This window comes from Hyphopichia burtonii, assembly GCF_001661395.1.
Source record: "Hyphopichia burtonii NRRL Y-1933 unplaced genomic scaffold HYPBUscaffold_3, whole genome shotgun sequence".
Lineage (NCBI taxonomy): Eukaryota > Fungi > Ascomycota > Pichiomycetes > Serinales > Debaryomycetaceae > Hyphopichia > Hyphopichia burtonii.
This window is the reverse complement of record NW_017963730.1, coordinates 441451-457510: the sequence shown is the minus strand read 5'-3', so window position 1 is coordinate 457510 and position 16060 is coordinate 441451. Positions and strand designations below refer to the sequence as shown.

At 36.1% G+C, this 16060-nt stretch overlaps 9 protein-coding genes across 9 annotated transcripts; 5 read left to right on the top strand and 4 right to left on the bottom strand.

The window, feature by feature from the left end:
• Positions 1-128: 128 nt before the first annotated feature.
• HYPBUDRAFT_152491 (uncharacterized protein) lies at positions 129-1175 on the top strand. Its single transcript, XM_020221045.1, has 2 exons — positions 129-321; positions 368-1175. Exons 1-2 carry the CDS (start codon positions 177-179, stop codon positions 736-738), a joined length of 516 nt encoding a protein of 171 aa, XP_020076699.1. The 5' UTR covers positions 129-176; the 3' UTR covers positions 739-1175.
• Positions 930-1202, top strand: HYPBUDRAFT_107389 (uncharacterized protein; the record flags this gene model as incomplete). Its single annotated transcript, XM_020218549.1, has 1 exon — positions 930-1202. One exon carries the CDS (start codon positions 930-932, stop codon positions 1200-1202), a length of 273 nt encoding a protein of 90 aa, XP_020076698.1.
• Positions 1203-1352: 150 nt separating this feature from the next.
• NMA111 (Nma111p) lies at positions 1353-4515 on the bottom strand (the record flags this gene model as incomplete). The annotated part of the gene is made up of 1 exon (XM_020218619.1): positions 1353-4515. Exon 1 carries the CDS (start codon positions 4305-4307, stop codon positions 1353-1355), a length of 2955 nt encoding a protein of 984 aa, XP_020076697.1. The 5' UTR covers positions 4308-4515.
• Positions 4516-4688: 173 nt separating this feature from the next.
• On the bottom strand, positions 4689-5825 carry HYPBUDRAFT_156399 (origin recognition complex subunit 6; the record flags this gene model as incomplete). Its single annotated transcript, XM_020222196.1, has 1 exon — positions 4689-5825. One exon carries the CDS (start codon positions 5823-5825, stop codon positions 4689-4691), a length of 1137 nt encoding a protein of 378 aa, XP_020076696.1.
• A 239-nt stretch (positions 5826-6064) lies between these two features.
• On the top strand, positions 6065-6553 carry HYPBUDRAFT_107563 (uncharacterized protein; the record flags this gene model as incomplete). The annotated part of the gene is made up of 1 exon (XM_020218563.1): positions 6065-6553. The coding sequence occupies one exon, from the start codon at positions 6065-6067 to the stop codon at positions 6551-6553; it is 489 nt and encodes a 162-aa protein (XP_020076695.1).
• A 2244-nt stretch (positions 6554-8797) lies between these two features.
• SET1 (histone methyltransferase) lies at positions 8798-10676 on the top strand (the record flags this gene model as incomplete). Its single annotated transcript, XM_020221044.1, has 1 exon — positions 8798-10676. A coding segment is annotated over exon 1 (1786 nt), but the record flags the coding sequence as incomplete, so codon positions are not given.
• Positions 10677-10940: 264 nt separating this feature from the next.
• ZCF2 (Zcf2p) lies at positions 10941-13556 on the top strand (the record flags this gene model as incomplete). Its single annotated transcript, XM_020218632.1, has 3 exons — positions 10941-13302; positions 13385-13394; positions 13421-13556. The coding sequence occupies 3 exons, from the start codon at positions 10941-10943 to the stop codon at positions 13554-13556; spliced, it is 2508 nt and encodes an 835-aa protein (XP_020076693.1).
• Positions 13557-13730: 174 nt separating this feature from the next.
• Positions 13731-14799, bottom strand: HYPBUDRAFT_152487 (uncharacterized protein). Its single transcript, XM_020221043.1, has one exon. It carries the CDS (start codon positions 14382-14384, stop codon positions 13758-13760), a length of 627 nt encoding a protein of 208 aa, XP_020076692.1. The 5' UTR covers positions 14385-14799; the 3' UTR covers positions 13731-13757.
• Positions 14695-16041, bottom strand: HYPBUDRAFT_156394 (uncharacterized protein; the record flags this gene model as incomplete). The annotated part of the gene is made up of 1 exon (XM_020222195.1): positions 14695-16041. The coding sequence occupies one exon, from the start codon at positions 16039-16041 to the stop codon at positions 14695-14697; it is 1347 nt and encodes a 448-aa protein (XP_020076691.1).
• Positions 16042-16060: the final 19 nt, after the last annotated feature.

Sequence of the window (16060 nt, the reverse complement as noted above, 5' to 3'; positions counted from 1 at the left end):
TCTTCCGTGTGAAATGTTAAGCTTGTTTTAATGAAAACCATACTTTGTAGTTTTTTTGTTTTTTTTTTGCAATATTTCGACTGCGCTCTTGTTTTTTTGTTTTTTGTTTGCTTGTTGATGGGAACAGGTTCACAGTCAAATTACCCCAAAACAGTATCCATCCAATCTCCTGAGTAATGCCTGATTTCGTGAAGGAAAATGAACTGGTTAAGTCGGAGGTTGGCGAGCAACCAAGACAAGGAAAAGCAGATCCAGAAGAGGGTCTTGCTGGGGAAAACGAGGAAAGGAAGACTTTGAGAGATCAGTTGAAAGAGTCAAGAGGTATGTTGAATTTGTAATAGTCATTGGGACATACTAACAACCGAAGAACAAAAATATAAAGAGTATCAGGAAAACCTAGAGTCACGTAATTCTTCGTACAAGCTAGATGAAAAATCTGCAAGATTTTATGATCAATTGAAAACTAAAGCAAAAGAAGATGAAATGAAGGCCAAAGACGAGGAAAAAGAGCAGTTGTCGAGGTACAGGGCCTTGAAAAGAAATCAGGACCAGCAAAAGCATCAACCCCCATTGGCAAAGCCTATTCTGACTCCAGAGAACACTAAAATATCTTTTAAGAAACGTAAGGTAAAGTCTCCTACAATTGAGTCCGCTGAACCCAACAATAACAACAAGGACTCCATTCAAATATCCAACCTTCTCAATGGATATAGCTCTAGTGAAAACGAGTCCAGTTAGTCTGATTAGCCTTAATGGAAGTAAGGCCGGACCTGGGGTATGAAATATTGATACGGCGGTCGTGCGAGTGTTAATATATCATGAAGAGAAAAATTCTGAAAGAAAAAAATTTGACTTACTCGGAATAAGATCTAATAGGTTTGAAAAGGTTTAGAGGTCAGCTGCACAAGCCTAGTGATACGGAGCTCAATATGTTTGGAAATCTTCTCGAATCGGCATCAAGAATAATATTTGCCAAAAAGCCGGCCATGAACGTCTTGCTTCAAACAAGAACTAAGATCAAAACTAATAAGTCTGCTGCTAAAAGACTTATAAGAACAAGTACTGGTCTTAAGGCAAGATCGGGACATAGAAATCATGGTAATGGTAAATTTACTCCTCGTTCCATGAATCATTTCGATGGTACTCATTTGATTTCAGATAAAGGTCAAAAAGTCAAAAAATTGAGTAAATTTTTACCATAAAAAATTATCTTGACAGTATTCAGTTACGAAGTTTACATGTTTTCATAATGCCTATTCATTAATTTCATCTTGTATATATATACCAATAAATACTTTTCACGAATTTTGTTTCTTTTTTTTTTTTAAAATCGTAAGGAACTCTATAAAAATCTATGTATTTTTATATTCATATTCAACCCAATCACCTTTGTCATCTTTCTTTAATTCAGCTGATGGGAAATAATGATAATTAGTTTTAACTGATATAGCAATTGGAATGTGGTCAAAAGAAACTAATCTGATTTTAACATAGGTGTTATCAGGGATTTTTTTAACAATTTCCATAAATGACTTAAGGTCTTTAGTTTCTTGATCATTCACATGAGTAATGAAACTATTGGTGACAATACCATATTGATGAGCTGGACCACCTGCATTCTTACGAGTAACGTAAATTTCAGATGGAATCTTCTCCATGAGTTGGCGAACAGCATGATGAGGAGCTTGTAAAAGAGCACCGCACCAAGTTGCAACATGAGATGTATTGATACTACTAGTATCAATAGTTGGAACTATCAAATCCAATTCTTTCTTTTGTCTTATCACCTTGAAATTCAAGGTTTCGTTATGGTACATAACTTTGAAATCCCTCATACTCTTAATGATGTTTCCATTGACTGATAAAATAATATCACCAGTTTTCAATGGATTGACCGGATGATTAAGGATTGGTGCTGAAACTCTTTGCACTGATAAAAACTTGACTTCATCATGGGAAACGTCTTCAAATTTAGAAATCCATTCTTGAGGAACACCTCTAGTTCTACCTTGCAAAACAGTCATTGCACCAAATTCAGCATCTAAGATTCTCAAAGAGCCTGGGACCTTGTTTTGTTTCAATATATCAACAATATCCAAAACATCAGTAACATCTAAACCCATTCTATATAAAACATCTCCTGAGTTATCACAATTACTTTCACCTAGATATGATAACCAGAATGCACGAACTGTACCATCTGAATCGGCTAAAACACCAGTATCACATTCGAGACATAATTTGCTATCTAATAAAATACAGTCCAAATTGGTACCTCTATAACGTGGTGATAATACATTTGGAGTAACATTAATGGAAGAGACTGCACTTACTTTGACATCATCAGTTACTAATCTTAAATTGAAATTATAACCAACGAAAAATGATTTTTCACCTCTTTTCAAAGGAGTGCTACTAAGTTTAGGAGCACGAACATCAGCCAAAATTAGACTTGGGTCGTATTTAATGATAGCATAATTTTGATTTGGATGTAAAAATACAACTTTGGCTGGTATATCCACGGATTCCGCAAAAATGATAAATATATCACACATATCATGAGGAACAAATCTTCTAGAAACAAGGGCATACCCATTTTCTGCATCAATAATAACCCCATGGCCGATTTCGTTACGGTGAGGGAATGAATCAAGTGGAATTGGAGAAATAGTACGGATTTGTACAAAAGATCTTACTAATGATGAGCATCCAGCTTTTTCTTCGTCTTCAAATGGAATATCGATATATTTTGCATTTCTGGGAGTAATTTTAGAAGGTTCAACAGGTTTGTCTTGAATGTCAGTAAAGTCCCATAAACCGGTTTTATCATTTCTAGTAGCTAATCTAAAAGTGCTTTGCCAATGTCTTTCGATATAAACCACATGAATATTTTCATGGTGTAAGTCCGAAACGTGTTTATAGGAGATGGTAACTTTTTGTCTATCTGGGATCTTTTTCATGACTTCAATGAAAGCATGCAAATCAGGAGTAGGTTGGTCATCAACAGATTGAAGGAGCCAACCATTTTTATCAAAAGTAGAAAATTCGAATGACCCAGAGGCATCATTAATAAAGACACCTTTAACGGGGATACAGTAACATCTAGCAACTTGATAAGATAAGTTATTGAAAGAGGCACCAGCAACATCGACATATTGGTCTGGAGTTATATCATGTAAGTTACCAATTGTTATACTTTGTTTTAATTCTTTACCGCCTCTTTGAATGACGAATTCAAGGGTTTTACCAACGTTCGAGTCCAATATTTCATCGACTTTGATAAAAGTGCTAATTGGAGTATCATTAATGGATATCAAAGTATCCCCTTCTTTGATTAAACCATCGGCTGGGCCTTCAGGTAAGATAAGTTCAGCCACTAATAAACCAATTTTATCTGGGAATAAACTTCTAGCTCTTGCTTCAGCTTCTGGAGTGAGACCTAATCTTCTACATTCATCAAAAGGTCTCAAAGCCCATTCAACTTGAATATCACCACGGGTTATTGGTTCATCATTTTGAATGCAACGTAAGGCTCTCAAAGGTCTATACACCGGTAAGAAGAAATCGGTGGATGCTTCAGTTGAGCCACCTGCTTGCAATGCAATGGCATATCCATCTTCATTTACCACTGGAGATCCTGAAGAACCACCAGAAGCACTAGCTGCTGCTTGTATATATTCAGTATTGAAATCATTATAAGTCAAAGCACCATAATCAGGAGCGTTTCTATCCAATCTGGAAATAAAACCTGCCAAAATAGATAATTTTTCACCAGCATCATTACCAACAACTCTAATTTCTGTACCAACCTGAGCCAATTCAGGTTTTAAGTCTAATTGAGAAAGAGTCATATATTTTATATTTTTTGGATCAAATTGTAAAAAACCAAAATCATGTACTGGATCACGATAAATTGGTTTAACGACGGCTTCTTCATGGTTATCAAAAACTGCGTATCCGCTGAATGGACCTGGCCCAACAACGTGTCTATTGGTTAATATTATACCTCTCTTGGAATCAACCACGAATCCGGTGGCTTCACTAGTAAGACATAGTTCTGTATCAAAATTCGTAATGTTTGCAAATTGAATAGAAACAACACATTTGATGACAGAAGTAATCGTCTGCTGCCATTGATTACTGTTATTACTAATGGCCATTGGGAAGCTTTGTTGTGGATCATCTTCTGATTCCCCAGACATATATTCATCGTCATCTTGGTCTTGTGACATTTGAACAGGGGCCACTCTTTTGTTAGGTGAATCAACACCAACCCCATTGGAGATTTTTCTTTTCATGGCACTCATGGCTCGATACTTATCGATCTATCTCTTCTAGCAAGGTTATATTAGTAGATCTGGCAGTGTGAAATATTACTGACTGGGTCTATTTTCCTACTTTGGTGTTTTTCTTTCTTTTCTCGTTTAGTCGGGTGATACGTCGAACGGTATCTACTTATGCTGTGACTCTGGGGGTATCTAAACCAAGGCCTAGGTGTATACTTCGAGTATATTTACTGTGTTATATAGAAAAAGGAATAACTACTAAAGCATCAAGTCGAGATGCTTTTGCCTAATAAAAAAAAAAAAAAAACTTCCTGAAGCATCCCGCGACTGAAAGATTTTACGGTATTTACACATAATACAGGGACATATAAGATCATTTATATAAGTTCATTATGTATCGTGTTAGGAGTCTAGTTCGGATAAGACCTTGGAGGTCCAGGTAGAGTAGTAAGTGTTTTGGGTGTTGGAATCAAACATGGTATCGGGGGTGACCATACTTCCGAATTTTTCAACGATTTCCCAGCCTTTCCCAAGTTTTGCAGTAATTTCTAACGTTTGAATGTTGTCTTGGGTCAGAGAAGACCAAGTGCCATCGATGAATTTTTTATCTAGGTCTATGACCCAGGGTTCCACTTTGACTGCTTCTTCAATGATATTGATCCAGGTTTTCATATTATCTTTCATTAAGCCTCCCTTTTGGTACTGGAACAATTGGTCTTCCAATTTTTTTTTAGCACCCATGGTGTAGTTGATGAGCTTATGGTTGATTCTCACGTAGGCAGCGTGGATCATTCCGCATGCAAGAAGCCATTCGTTTTTCTTGGTGAATTTATGTTTCTGGTCTAGAAAACACTCCACCATTTGCGGAGTGACATTGGATGGAATGTAAAAATTATTGGCAAAAGAAATAAAGTCCGAGATGGTGATGTGTCTTTGGTATCTTGGGGTGGAAGGGGTCCCCGGGGTTCCTGGAGCAGACTGTTTTGTTGGAGTTTTTGGATTATTCTTAGGGTTGAAAGGAGATGCAGCATCCGATAATGCATTATTTGATTTTGATTTTTTGCCAATAGCACCATCTTCATCTCTCAATGCCTGTAGTCTCTTCAAGGGGGAGCTCACCCTTGGAGTCGACGGTCCGTTCTTGCTGGGCGACAAGTTGAGTTTGTTGTTTGATCCTTTCGTTGGCGTATTGAAAGGCGATGGACTTGCCATACTCTTTCGGGGGGAATTGGTTGGTGATTTGAACCCATTCAATACATTTGCTCTGAAATCATCGAGGATCTTATTAACAACCTTGGGCTGCGCAGGAATCTTGTTCAAAGATGGCAGCGGTAGCTTCAACTGCTGTTGGTATCGTTCTGCCGTCAAGTATGCACAAATATGGTATCTGGCTATTTCTGATTTATTAGGCAAGACTGGATTTTTTTGTAGGCTCATCAGATGAAGTGACTCCAACGTCAGCACTAGCTGTGCCGGATACGGCTCGGCAAGTGTCGGTAGCACGTCCTTCAATGACTGTTTGGACTGTGGATTACTCATGGCAAGGTACTACAACCAGAGAGTTGGAATTACGTCTGCAGTGTCTGAAAAATGTACTTCTTCTGGTGCACGGGTGTTTGTGTATATATGCTGGTGGTGTACCGGTCTGTGTGCTGGGGTGCGGGTAATTTTGATACCGATGTGGAAAACGAGCCAACCAGAACTCTGCGAAAGCTAATTAGAAATTTGTTGAAGCTACTCTTTGAATACCCCGTATCGACAGTATAGATATACATAAGATGATTGCCAGATCCACATTAAGATCGTTGAGTTCTGTCAGAGCGCCAGCCGGCGCTCGTGCGTTTGCCACCGGCTCGGTTCTTCAGCAAAAACCAGTTCCTTACGACGAAACCAAAATAAGATCAAACGAAGTTGTTTCTGGTGCTCCGCAAGACTTGAGTACTAACAGAGTAGTCAGAATCTATTTGGAGTCCAAGCCAGCTACTCAATCCGGTCATCATAATGCCAAATCCTGGAAATTGGACTGGGACGTTTTAGGTAAAGGTAATAGATGGGAAAATGACTTGATTGGTTACCAATCTTCTGCTGATTATATGCAAGGTACTATCATGAAGTTTGATACTAAAGAAGCAGCCATCAGATTTGCCCAGGGCCAAGGTTGGGATCATTACGTTCAAGAACCTAAAAAGAGACATTTCAGAAAGAAGGAGTACGCAGCTAACTTTTATCACTCTGCCGGACCATTAAAACATATCAGAACCAAGTAAGGACTGTTTCTCCATCCTACATACTCATTTATCTTGTATATTACTCATTCATGAAAGTTGACTACGCATTCATTCACATTTTTCTGAATTCTTCATTTTTCGCCAGTACCTGAAGTATTTCTTCTTTTTTTAGTTTCATTATAAAACAAAAACATTATTTATTTCATTAATATATTCCTTACAGACTCGTGGGTGTAGTTGCACTGATAGTATTGTAGTATTAGTCCTGGTCTTTCTAGTGTACTAGTCCTGGTCTTTCTAGTGTACTAGTACTGGTCTTTCTAGTATGCCAATATGCCTTATTTAGTAAGGTGCGAGCTTAAACAAAAAAAAAAAAAAAAAAAAAAAATAGAAAACATAATATGGAGGTCTATCAAAGACGCAAGACTTGTTCCCTTTCAGTTTCTTATCCTTGTCTACAAGCCGACTTTATAAGCTTTTGTTTGTCAAGAGTCGTACCCGCAGACACCTTATAGTTTGTTCATTTAGTTTCTGACTGGTTGTCTCTGTTGATCTGGTTCCATTGCTAATTTTTCAGGTCTATTTTGGGTCTTCGCTGAATCAGCAAACACGCTTGATCAACCACTTCTAGTGCTTGGATCAACTCTGTTGGAAGATAAAACCCAGGCTTACTTGCTAGGCAGCTTTGAAGGAGTGAAGGGGTGTTTTTTCCCAGGTTTAGCTTGAACATTTCAAAATTGGAAAATTTTTCGATTTCGGAAATAAGTATAATATATATACATAATGTCATTCAATCATAAGAATAACTGGAGACAAAGGCCCTTTGGAAGACCTTCAGGACCAGCAGCATCATTTGATCATCGAAATAAGCATAATTCATTCGATGATCTGAGTCGACGCAATACTAACTCCCGGAATTCATTCAATAATAATGTTAACTTGAATAAAGGTCATCACTATCACTCATACGATAATCGTTACTCGTCTAATAATTCCTCGTCCCAGCCCTCACCTACTGATTCGGTTCTATCTTCAAATTATAAATCCAGCTCGACTGCTAACTCAACCGCACTGCATCCTAAATATTTCAAAGATTCTCCTTCGGCTTCTGCATCGTCGACTTTACTGCCTTCGGCCCCTAAGCCTGCAAAGGAGTTAAGCGGTTCCAATCCGTTGACTGGAATTAATCCAATTGATGAAAATTTCACTCAATTGACGCATAATATTAATCTTCAACAAAAAATTCCTTATAATACTACTCCTGATCCAAAGAAAAATTATAAAGTCTTATACGATCCTGAGTTAGATAAGTCACTTTCAAAACCAGAAAGAAAAGCAAAATCAAAGAAAATTCGTTTTAATGGTGAAGGACTCTCATCTTCGTTAACAGATCCTAGAAAAAATGGTTCCAGTGCATCTCATTATTTCTTAAAACCCAATAAAAAATCAAAGAAATTTCCTTTCAAACAATTACCCCAACCTAAGTTCACTTATGATAAAGATTCTTTAGGTAGTCCTCCCAAAACTGATTTGGTTGTATGGGATCTTCCAACAACCACTAGTGAAGTATACCTAGTCAATTTTTTTGACAGTTTCGGTGAGTCAATCAAAAATATGAGATTTATCAACGATCCGGAAAATGGAGTCCCTCTTGGTATTGCCACTTTCACATTCCCGGGATCTCCTGATAAAGCAATGAGATCTGCTTTGAAATTATTAAAAGTTTTGAAAACGGACCAACCTAAAGTGGATGGAGTTGAATTGAAAATCGGACTAAATGATCATGAAAATAAATTGATGAATTCTAAAATTTCCGTTGCAAGAGATAGGCTCCATGCAGAAAAAATCAAAAGAGATGAAGAAGAAAAACGTCAAATCAAGAGAAAGTTAGAAATTGAAGAGCAGAAAAGAAGAGAAGTTTCCAAATCGGCTTCTTCTGTTACTACCTCCAAGTCGTCTATCTCTAGCGTGAATGCTTCAGAATCAAGCTCTTCATCTTCATCACTTGCCAGATACAAATCAAATACAACTATTCTTTCTATAAGACATCGAAATAAAGTGGTATCTGGTATCATGCTACCTAAGGATTTGAATAAATACATTAAGGACCGTCCTTACATCTTGATACAGGACAGATATATATCTACTATGAAAATCTCAACACAGGATGTTAAAAGATTTCTTAATAAATACGATTGGACAAGAGTTTTGTCGGATAAAACTGGTTTTTATGTTGTTTTCAATTCGCTCAAAGAATGTGATCGTTGTTTCCATAATGAAGATGGTAGAAAATTTTTTGAATTCAAAATGTTTATGGAATTAGCAATTCCAGAGAACTTCGATGTCACTAAGCATATAGAAGAATTCGAAAGTAAGGAAAATAATAATTCTCGTAATGTACAACATGACGTTGTTGATGAGGCTGCAAATATGTTAATTAAAGAATTTCAAACATTCCTTGCCAAAGATATTAGAGAAAGAATTATCGCACCGGTGGTTCTTGATTTATTGAGTCATGACCATTATCCCGATCTCGTTCGAGAACTTAAAGAGAAAGAAGCAGCTGAACAGGTTAAAAAATCTGCAAATATCATAGACAAGTCCGTTCAAGTCAGACAAAATGCTCTTTCTGTTCTTGCTGCCAAAAGAGAAGAACAACAACGAAGACTTAAAGAATATCAGCAAGCAAAGGCAAATTTACCTAGTTTTAATAAAAAGTCTGAAGCAAATCGTTTACCTTCAAGTAACAAGAGGAAGAATTTGATACCAATGCAACATGCACTTAACTATGATGACGATAGTGATGTTTCTGACATTGAAGACGAAATGAGTGAATCGGCCACCCCTCAACCATCTAATTTGAAGAGAGAACATGAGGTTGAAGCTCCGAAGGACAAGGGAAACAAGCGTAAGAAGCTAACTAGATCATTCTTGTATGATTCTTCCTCTGAAGAAGAAGATAATGAGCAAGTAATTAGTGATCAAACTAAGGAGAAAAGTTTCAATGATATGGATGTTGATAAGAAGGACGAAGTCATATCTGAAGTTGAAGATGAGAAACCGTTTGAGGATATTGACTATTCGAAAATTGAAGAAAAATACCAACCAACATTTGAGACTCCACAACCGGTTTATGACGAAATACCCGTTGGATACTCTGATCCCTTTGATTTGGATAGACTTCGTTCGATTATTAGAGATGAAGAAGATGTTCAATTGGCCGAGAAATTGTTCACTGATTTTAAGCCTGCCTCCCATATCAAAAATATTGAATATTGGGCATGGAAACAAAAAGATCTTAAGGATTCTTCAGTTACAGAGGAAGCTGCCGAAGATGGATTAGAAGTCACCGGTCCTCTAAGCTCTAGATTGGAATGTAAAACTGGTTCTTTCAAAAGTGAAGGATACCGGAAAATTTTGGATGCTGATAAAATTGAGTATTTACCTCATCGCCGTAAAATACATAAACCACTTAAAACGGTTCAACATGATGATGAAGAGAGTGGAGCTGGGAACTATAGTTCCAATCAAAACAATAATAATATCCAAAGTTCTCGTGTTAATAGAGCTAATAATAGAAGATTTGCAGCTGATATTAGTGCACAGAAACAAATGATTGGAAGTGAAACTGATATTTTAAATCTTAATGCATTGACTAAACGTAAAAAGCCTGTTTCATTTGCAAGATCGGCCATCCATAATTGGGGTCTCTATGCTTTGGAACCAATTGCAGCTAAAGAAATGATTATTGAATACGTTGGTGAAAGCATAAGGCAACAAGTTGCCGAACACCGAGAAAAAAGTTACTTAAAGACCGGTATTGGTTCTTCATACTTATTCAGAATCGATGAAAATACCGTTATTGATGCAACTAAAAAGGGTGGTATCGCTAGATTCATCAATCATTGTTGTAACCCAAGTTGCACTGCCAAAATTATCAAGGTCGAAGGTAAGAAAAGAATCGTTATTTACGCATTACGTGACATTGAAGCTAATGAAGAGCTCACTTATGATTACAAGTTTGAGAGAGAAACCAATGATGAAGAACGTATCAGATGTCTTTGTGGTGCTCCTGGTTGTAAAGGTTATTTGAATTAAGTCTACATATTCAATTTATATAGTATTTATAGATTTCATCCTAATATATTAATATTCGTCTATTTCTTCTCCTTTCTTCTTCTCCATAGGCATCCGTACCCTTATCGAACCGTTCCCTTATTGAATCTTATTGAACAGTCATTCATTTCAAAGGGATATTCGTATGTACTTCGTCTTTTTTAGAGCCTGCCTCTGCTCTTTTTTTTTTTTTTTTGTTCGTTTCTTTTAAAGTACGGGGTTTGAAAGTGACTTTCTCGTTTTATTCAACTCCGCTAAATTATCGACCCATTGAATAATTGTGATATCTACAACCAAGGGTTATACCAAAATGCGTGCTACTTCCGCAGAAGAAAGCACTGATAACCATACTCAAACTAAGGTGAAGGTATCGCTTCATAACGAGACCTCACCATCATTTCTAGGAGATGAAACTTCTCAATCACCGATCGGTAACGAGACCTTACATTCGAAAGAATTCAATCCTGCTGTTTTGTCCAGTAATGATGGAGTTTATAAAGATTTAGAAGCTGAAAGACAACGTCAGATAGAAATCAACCTTCTGCTACCACCGGTGAAACAAAGAGCCAATGTAAAGCACGTTTCTAGGGCATGTTTGAATTGTCGTTCAAGGCACTTCAAATGCTCCGGTGAGCTACCTAGCTGTCTGAAATGTGTGAAAACGGGGACTGTTTGTACCTATGTTCAAAGTAAGAGGGGGGGTTCCAGAAAAAGAGGTGTTAGTAAAGTTGATAAGTCTAAAACTAAGAATAACGACCAACAAGGAAGTACGGAAATTGAGGATTTACCTCATAGAAGAATAGATGCCCCCGGTGTCGACCCTGATAAGGATGCATTCTATCAGAAACCAATTGCAGGTGGCTGTAGTAAGCCTGGATGTTCAGGAAATGGTTGTAAATTGAAGTCTTCCGTGGTTGACGCTAACGATAGTGAAATAAAAATTAATCAACTTAGAAAGAGACCAAGATTCGAAAAAGACGGTCTTCCAAAATTACCAAACTGTATGTGTGGTAACGGTGGGCTTGATCAACCTCCTTATCTTCCTTCAGAATTGGAGAAATTGAATGTCGGGATTTCCATAAAAGACCCTTCAAATATGCTCGAGATAGATGCTAATGAAACTGATGTAATAATAAATAAGTATTATGAGAAATTTCATTCCGCTCATCCATTACTACCTAGAAAAGAAGAGCTTAAATCATATTTTGAAGATGAGAGTGCAAAACTTGAACTTTTGTATATAATGCAAGTGATTGTTCAGGGTCAGGAAACCGATATATATGCCAATAATTCAGAATTAATATCTGATAGATTAGTACAATGTCTCGACCTTATAAAGAAGAACAACTCCCTCGATATTGTTTCCTTGATATCGCTTCTTCTCGTTTCCATTATTGCTCACGTTTCGGCGCTTCATGACTTCAGTAAGATTTTACGTCAGTTTTCTATAAAAATGATTCAAGAATTTGATATCAATAAGCTTGATGCTAAGCATGGTTTTGAAAATAAACCTCAGCTACTTACTCCATCCGACTCGAAAACCCCTTTTGATAATGAACGTAATAATCGCCTATACGATTCAGATAGACTTCGATCTGTTTCCAAGGAGAGTATATCTGATCTGGCAAGAAGGCTCTTTTGGGAGCTTATATTTTTTGATGTTATCATTGGATCTGCAGATGGAAAAACATTAACCAATTTTAGCTCAATTGAATGTGAAGTAAATTATCCAACCTATCCACCAGCTCATGTTTTCGATTATAAAGGCAGAGCTGAAGCAGCTTTTTTAGTTAATAGTGCAATTAAACTTAATCTTGCTATCATAAACAAACAGCCTTTGGACAAACATTTGGCACCTTTGAATGCTAGATTGTCAACTATGGAAATGAAACTTAGTGATCCACCATCGTATAACTCTCCTTTGTTGATCAACAAACATGGTGTTGTCAATGAGGGTGTTCATCAATCTATCTTGTTACTCAACTATGCTAAAATATTCGTTCATCGTCCCTTTTCGTACTTGTGGAAAATCAAGTCACCTCAAGTTCCACGGTGTGTTGGTGGCGACTATAACGAAACTAGAGAGTTTGCGACCGGACTTAAAGGTGATGCGATTGCAATAGTTGAAACTTCGAAAACCATTGAGGCAGCTGACTCGATTGTAAGAGTTCTTATTGATACCAGTGCTACAAGGGTTTTGAAAAGGACTCCACTTTTTGCATGCTCTTTAGCATTGGCATCGTTGGTTCATTTGAGTGCTTATATATGGATTGAAAACAAGCTTCATGTATCTCAAGAAGAAGATGATAGTTCTTCGTTCACAAATGATGATTTGTCATCTTTGGCTGAATACATAAAGTTGTCGTTGTCGGCCATCTATCCAATTTCTAAACATTGGAAGTTATCTGGTAGATTGACTAAACATATAAGAGATTCTTTAAGTAAGTTACGTCCTGGACTTTATTCGAAACTAAAAGACGAGTTGCCACAGATTGAATCACAATTAAAGAGTTTCGGTCTTAAGACTGAAAGTATTGATGATCATGCTAAGGATTCTAGTAGCAATTCGAATAGTATTAATGATAATACACCTAATTCTAACTTCAGCAATCATTTGACTAATTCAACTCCACCAAATCAAAATTCGACTTCCAATAGTTCTGAAGAAGCCAGTCATTATCAAGGTATCGCTATTGATCAAAAAGAAAGACCTGAATATATTAACGAATTCAGCTTCTACCAAAATGAACAAAGACAAAATCTTGTCAACTTGAATAATCTATTGAATAGCGATGTTATACCGAGTGATATTAATTATGACGTTTTAATGGAAACGGGAAATATATCACCTGTTTCTGACACTGGCTGTGATTGGATCGATAAAGCCTTGATGGACTACTTTGAAGACGGAAATTCATATAGTTAAAATAATCAATGGTTAAATTCAAAATGTTCTTGTACATAAACTCTAACTGTCTACGATTATAATGTATAACAATGTTAAAAGTATAATTTGTAGTATTGAAGAATAAAAAAATGATGTTAATATGAAGTATTTAGGGATTTTCGAAAAAATTTCAAGTATAATCATAGAAAATGACCAGCATATAATTTTTTTTTATGACAATCATGCCTTGTCTCTAATTTTAATAAATTCGTCATAAACTAAATGGTTTTTTAAACCGTCATATCTTTCTAATTGAATCCAACCTTCTTGAAGACCATCTTCATAGAACTCGATGACTTTGGATTTCACAGCAAAATCGTAGCCTGCCTTTTTAAGAAGATAATAAAGAGTTGTTTTATGATCCCACTCTTGCTCTTCCGCTACACTTGGGAGAAAAGTCCCTGAATAGTATTCATCATTTTTTTCGAATTGCAACTTCAAACCATGCAAGCCAATCTGCCAATCAAGAGGCAGACTTATAGGCGTGAAATTGTCTAATAAAGTCACCGAAACTGATAACAAGGGAAGCTCCTTTTTAGTTATTGGAGGAAAACGAGGATCATCTAAAGCACTGGTGAGAGCGAAACGCTTGACACCATTTTCAATACGTAAAGATTGGAAAGTTCCAATACATCCCCTTAACTGGCCCGATTTATTCCAAGTAATGAAAAGAGGAGCATTTTCCGGATAGTCCAGTGCTGATGATTCTGTTAAATCATTGAACTTTGCTAAAGTAACTGAGGTTGACTCTTGGAAAAGTTTGTTATGGAGGGTTTCAAATGCTAATAAACTCAATGCCTTTGACATCTTATTCAAGATTAGTAGGTGGTCTTAGGCTGTTAAAGATAGGCAACCCCCTTATAAAGTTGAGGATGAGGTTATCAAACGGTGAGCGTATAAACCCGTACAGTCAAACACAAGTAGAACACTAAATTCAATAAAAACCATCACTTACGATAATTGTATTGAATGATGGGCAATGAATGGGCTGAACGAAAGTGATAAGGTGATCTCTTATGGTAGCTGGCTAATAGGTCAAGTGTTTAAAAAAAAGGTATTATTTAGCATTTTTTGCAGCCTTTGCAACCAGGTATTTATTTTATTAAAGGTATTCACTCTATAAAACTTGTAAATGAAGAGGTAAAGTAGACTTGGAATGGAAATTCGAGTAATCAATTGCACCGCCAGTAATTTCCAAAAGACGAAGTTTGAAGAGGTTTTCTTCAAATATCAAATGACTAATAAACAAAGGATAAAGATTTTTCTCTCCGACAATTCTGCAAAAACTGATATAGAGCTCTAATAAGTTTTTAGGAAATATTTCGCCATTGAGTTCTTTTATAAAGTTGCTCAAGTGGTTGCCATTAAGGTTGATGCGTTTTAACAATGAAGGGAAAGACGATAATTTTGATATCAAGTTTCTAGATAAGTCAATTGAAATCAAGTTTTTGAAAAATAAATTGTTAGTTTTGAATAAATCTTGATAATCAGTAAGGTTGTTACCGGATAAGTCTAGGTGTTCCAATTGATAATTATGATCCGAGGGCAAGTGATTGGTATTAAAGTTGAATTGCATGATATTATTATTTGAAATATTCAAAACTTTCAAATTCATTAAACAAGTTAGATTGAAATTATGATTTAATAAAAAGCAAAGGTTGTTATTAGAAAGGTTTAAATATTCGAGCAGTTGCGGGAAATTAATATTTTGCAAATCATCATCCTTTAGATTATTATAGGAGAAATCAATTGTTTTCAAGGAATTACAGTAAAAGCAAGCATTATCACTGGAAGGATCATTTCTTAAATGATGCAATAAGTTATTTGAGCTGAATAAATGTAATTTTAAATTTTCAACCATCAAACCATCGTTATTTTTAAGGAAATCATTAATCCTATACTCTGCGTTTCGGTCATTTAAATCCTCAAAGTCAAACTGTTGATTACCAGTCATTGAATTTGGTAAATATTTAATTGTAAACCAATTGATTTTGAAGTTATTTAAATTAAATGGTTCAAACATTGATTTGACCAAGTAATTATCAATTTCGACATTCTCAACCAAAATTAACTGTATACTAAAGCAATCAGTGAATTTCTTCAAATATTCAAGATAATAAGTGTTGATCACTTCAAAATACTTATATGAACCAGCATAGTTAGTAAAATCAAATAAAACAAACGATATCTCTTTTGGTCGAATCAATATATTGTACTTAATCAAGTATTTCAAATGCAATAAATCAAGTTGGTTCAATCCTTCAAAAACATTGTTACTCATTGCAACGTTTCGATCCAGATATTTAGCCCATAATGCCAACTGTCTTATCTGGGTAAACGGATCACCATCATCAGCGTATAATAACTCATGGAGTCCAAAACTGGATGCTAATTCATCGGGTTGGAGGAATGATAACGTGTGAACCAAAAGCTCTTTTGGAAGTTGAAATAATACTTGTGCCATCCTTACTCTTGGTGTGTTT

Excerpts from the sequence above, each read along its gene's own strand:
- HYPBUDRAFT_152491 (XM_020221045.1), top strand. The coding sequence starts at position 177 with ATGCCTGATTTCGTGAAGGAAAATGAACTGGTTAAGTCGGAGGTTGGC. Across the intron at positions 322-367 it reads TCAGTTGAAAGAGTCAAGAG|AACAAAAATATAAAGAGTAT; the intron begins GTATGTTGAATT and ends TAACAACCGAAG.
- HYPBUDRAFT_152487 (XM_020221043.1), bottom strand. The coding sequence starts at position 14,384 with ATGTCAAAGGCATTGAGTTTATTAGCATTTGAAACCCTCCATAACAAA.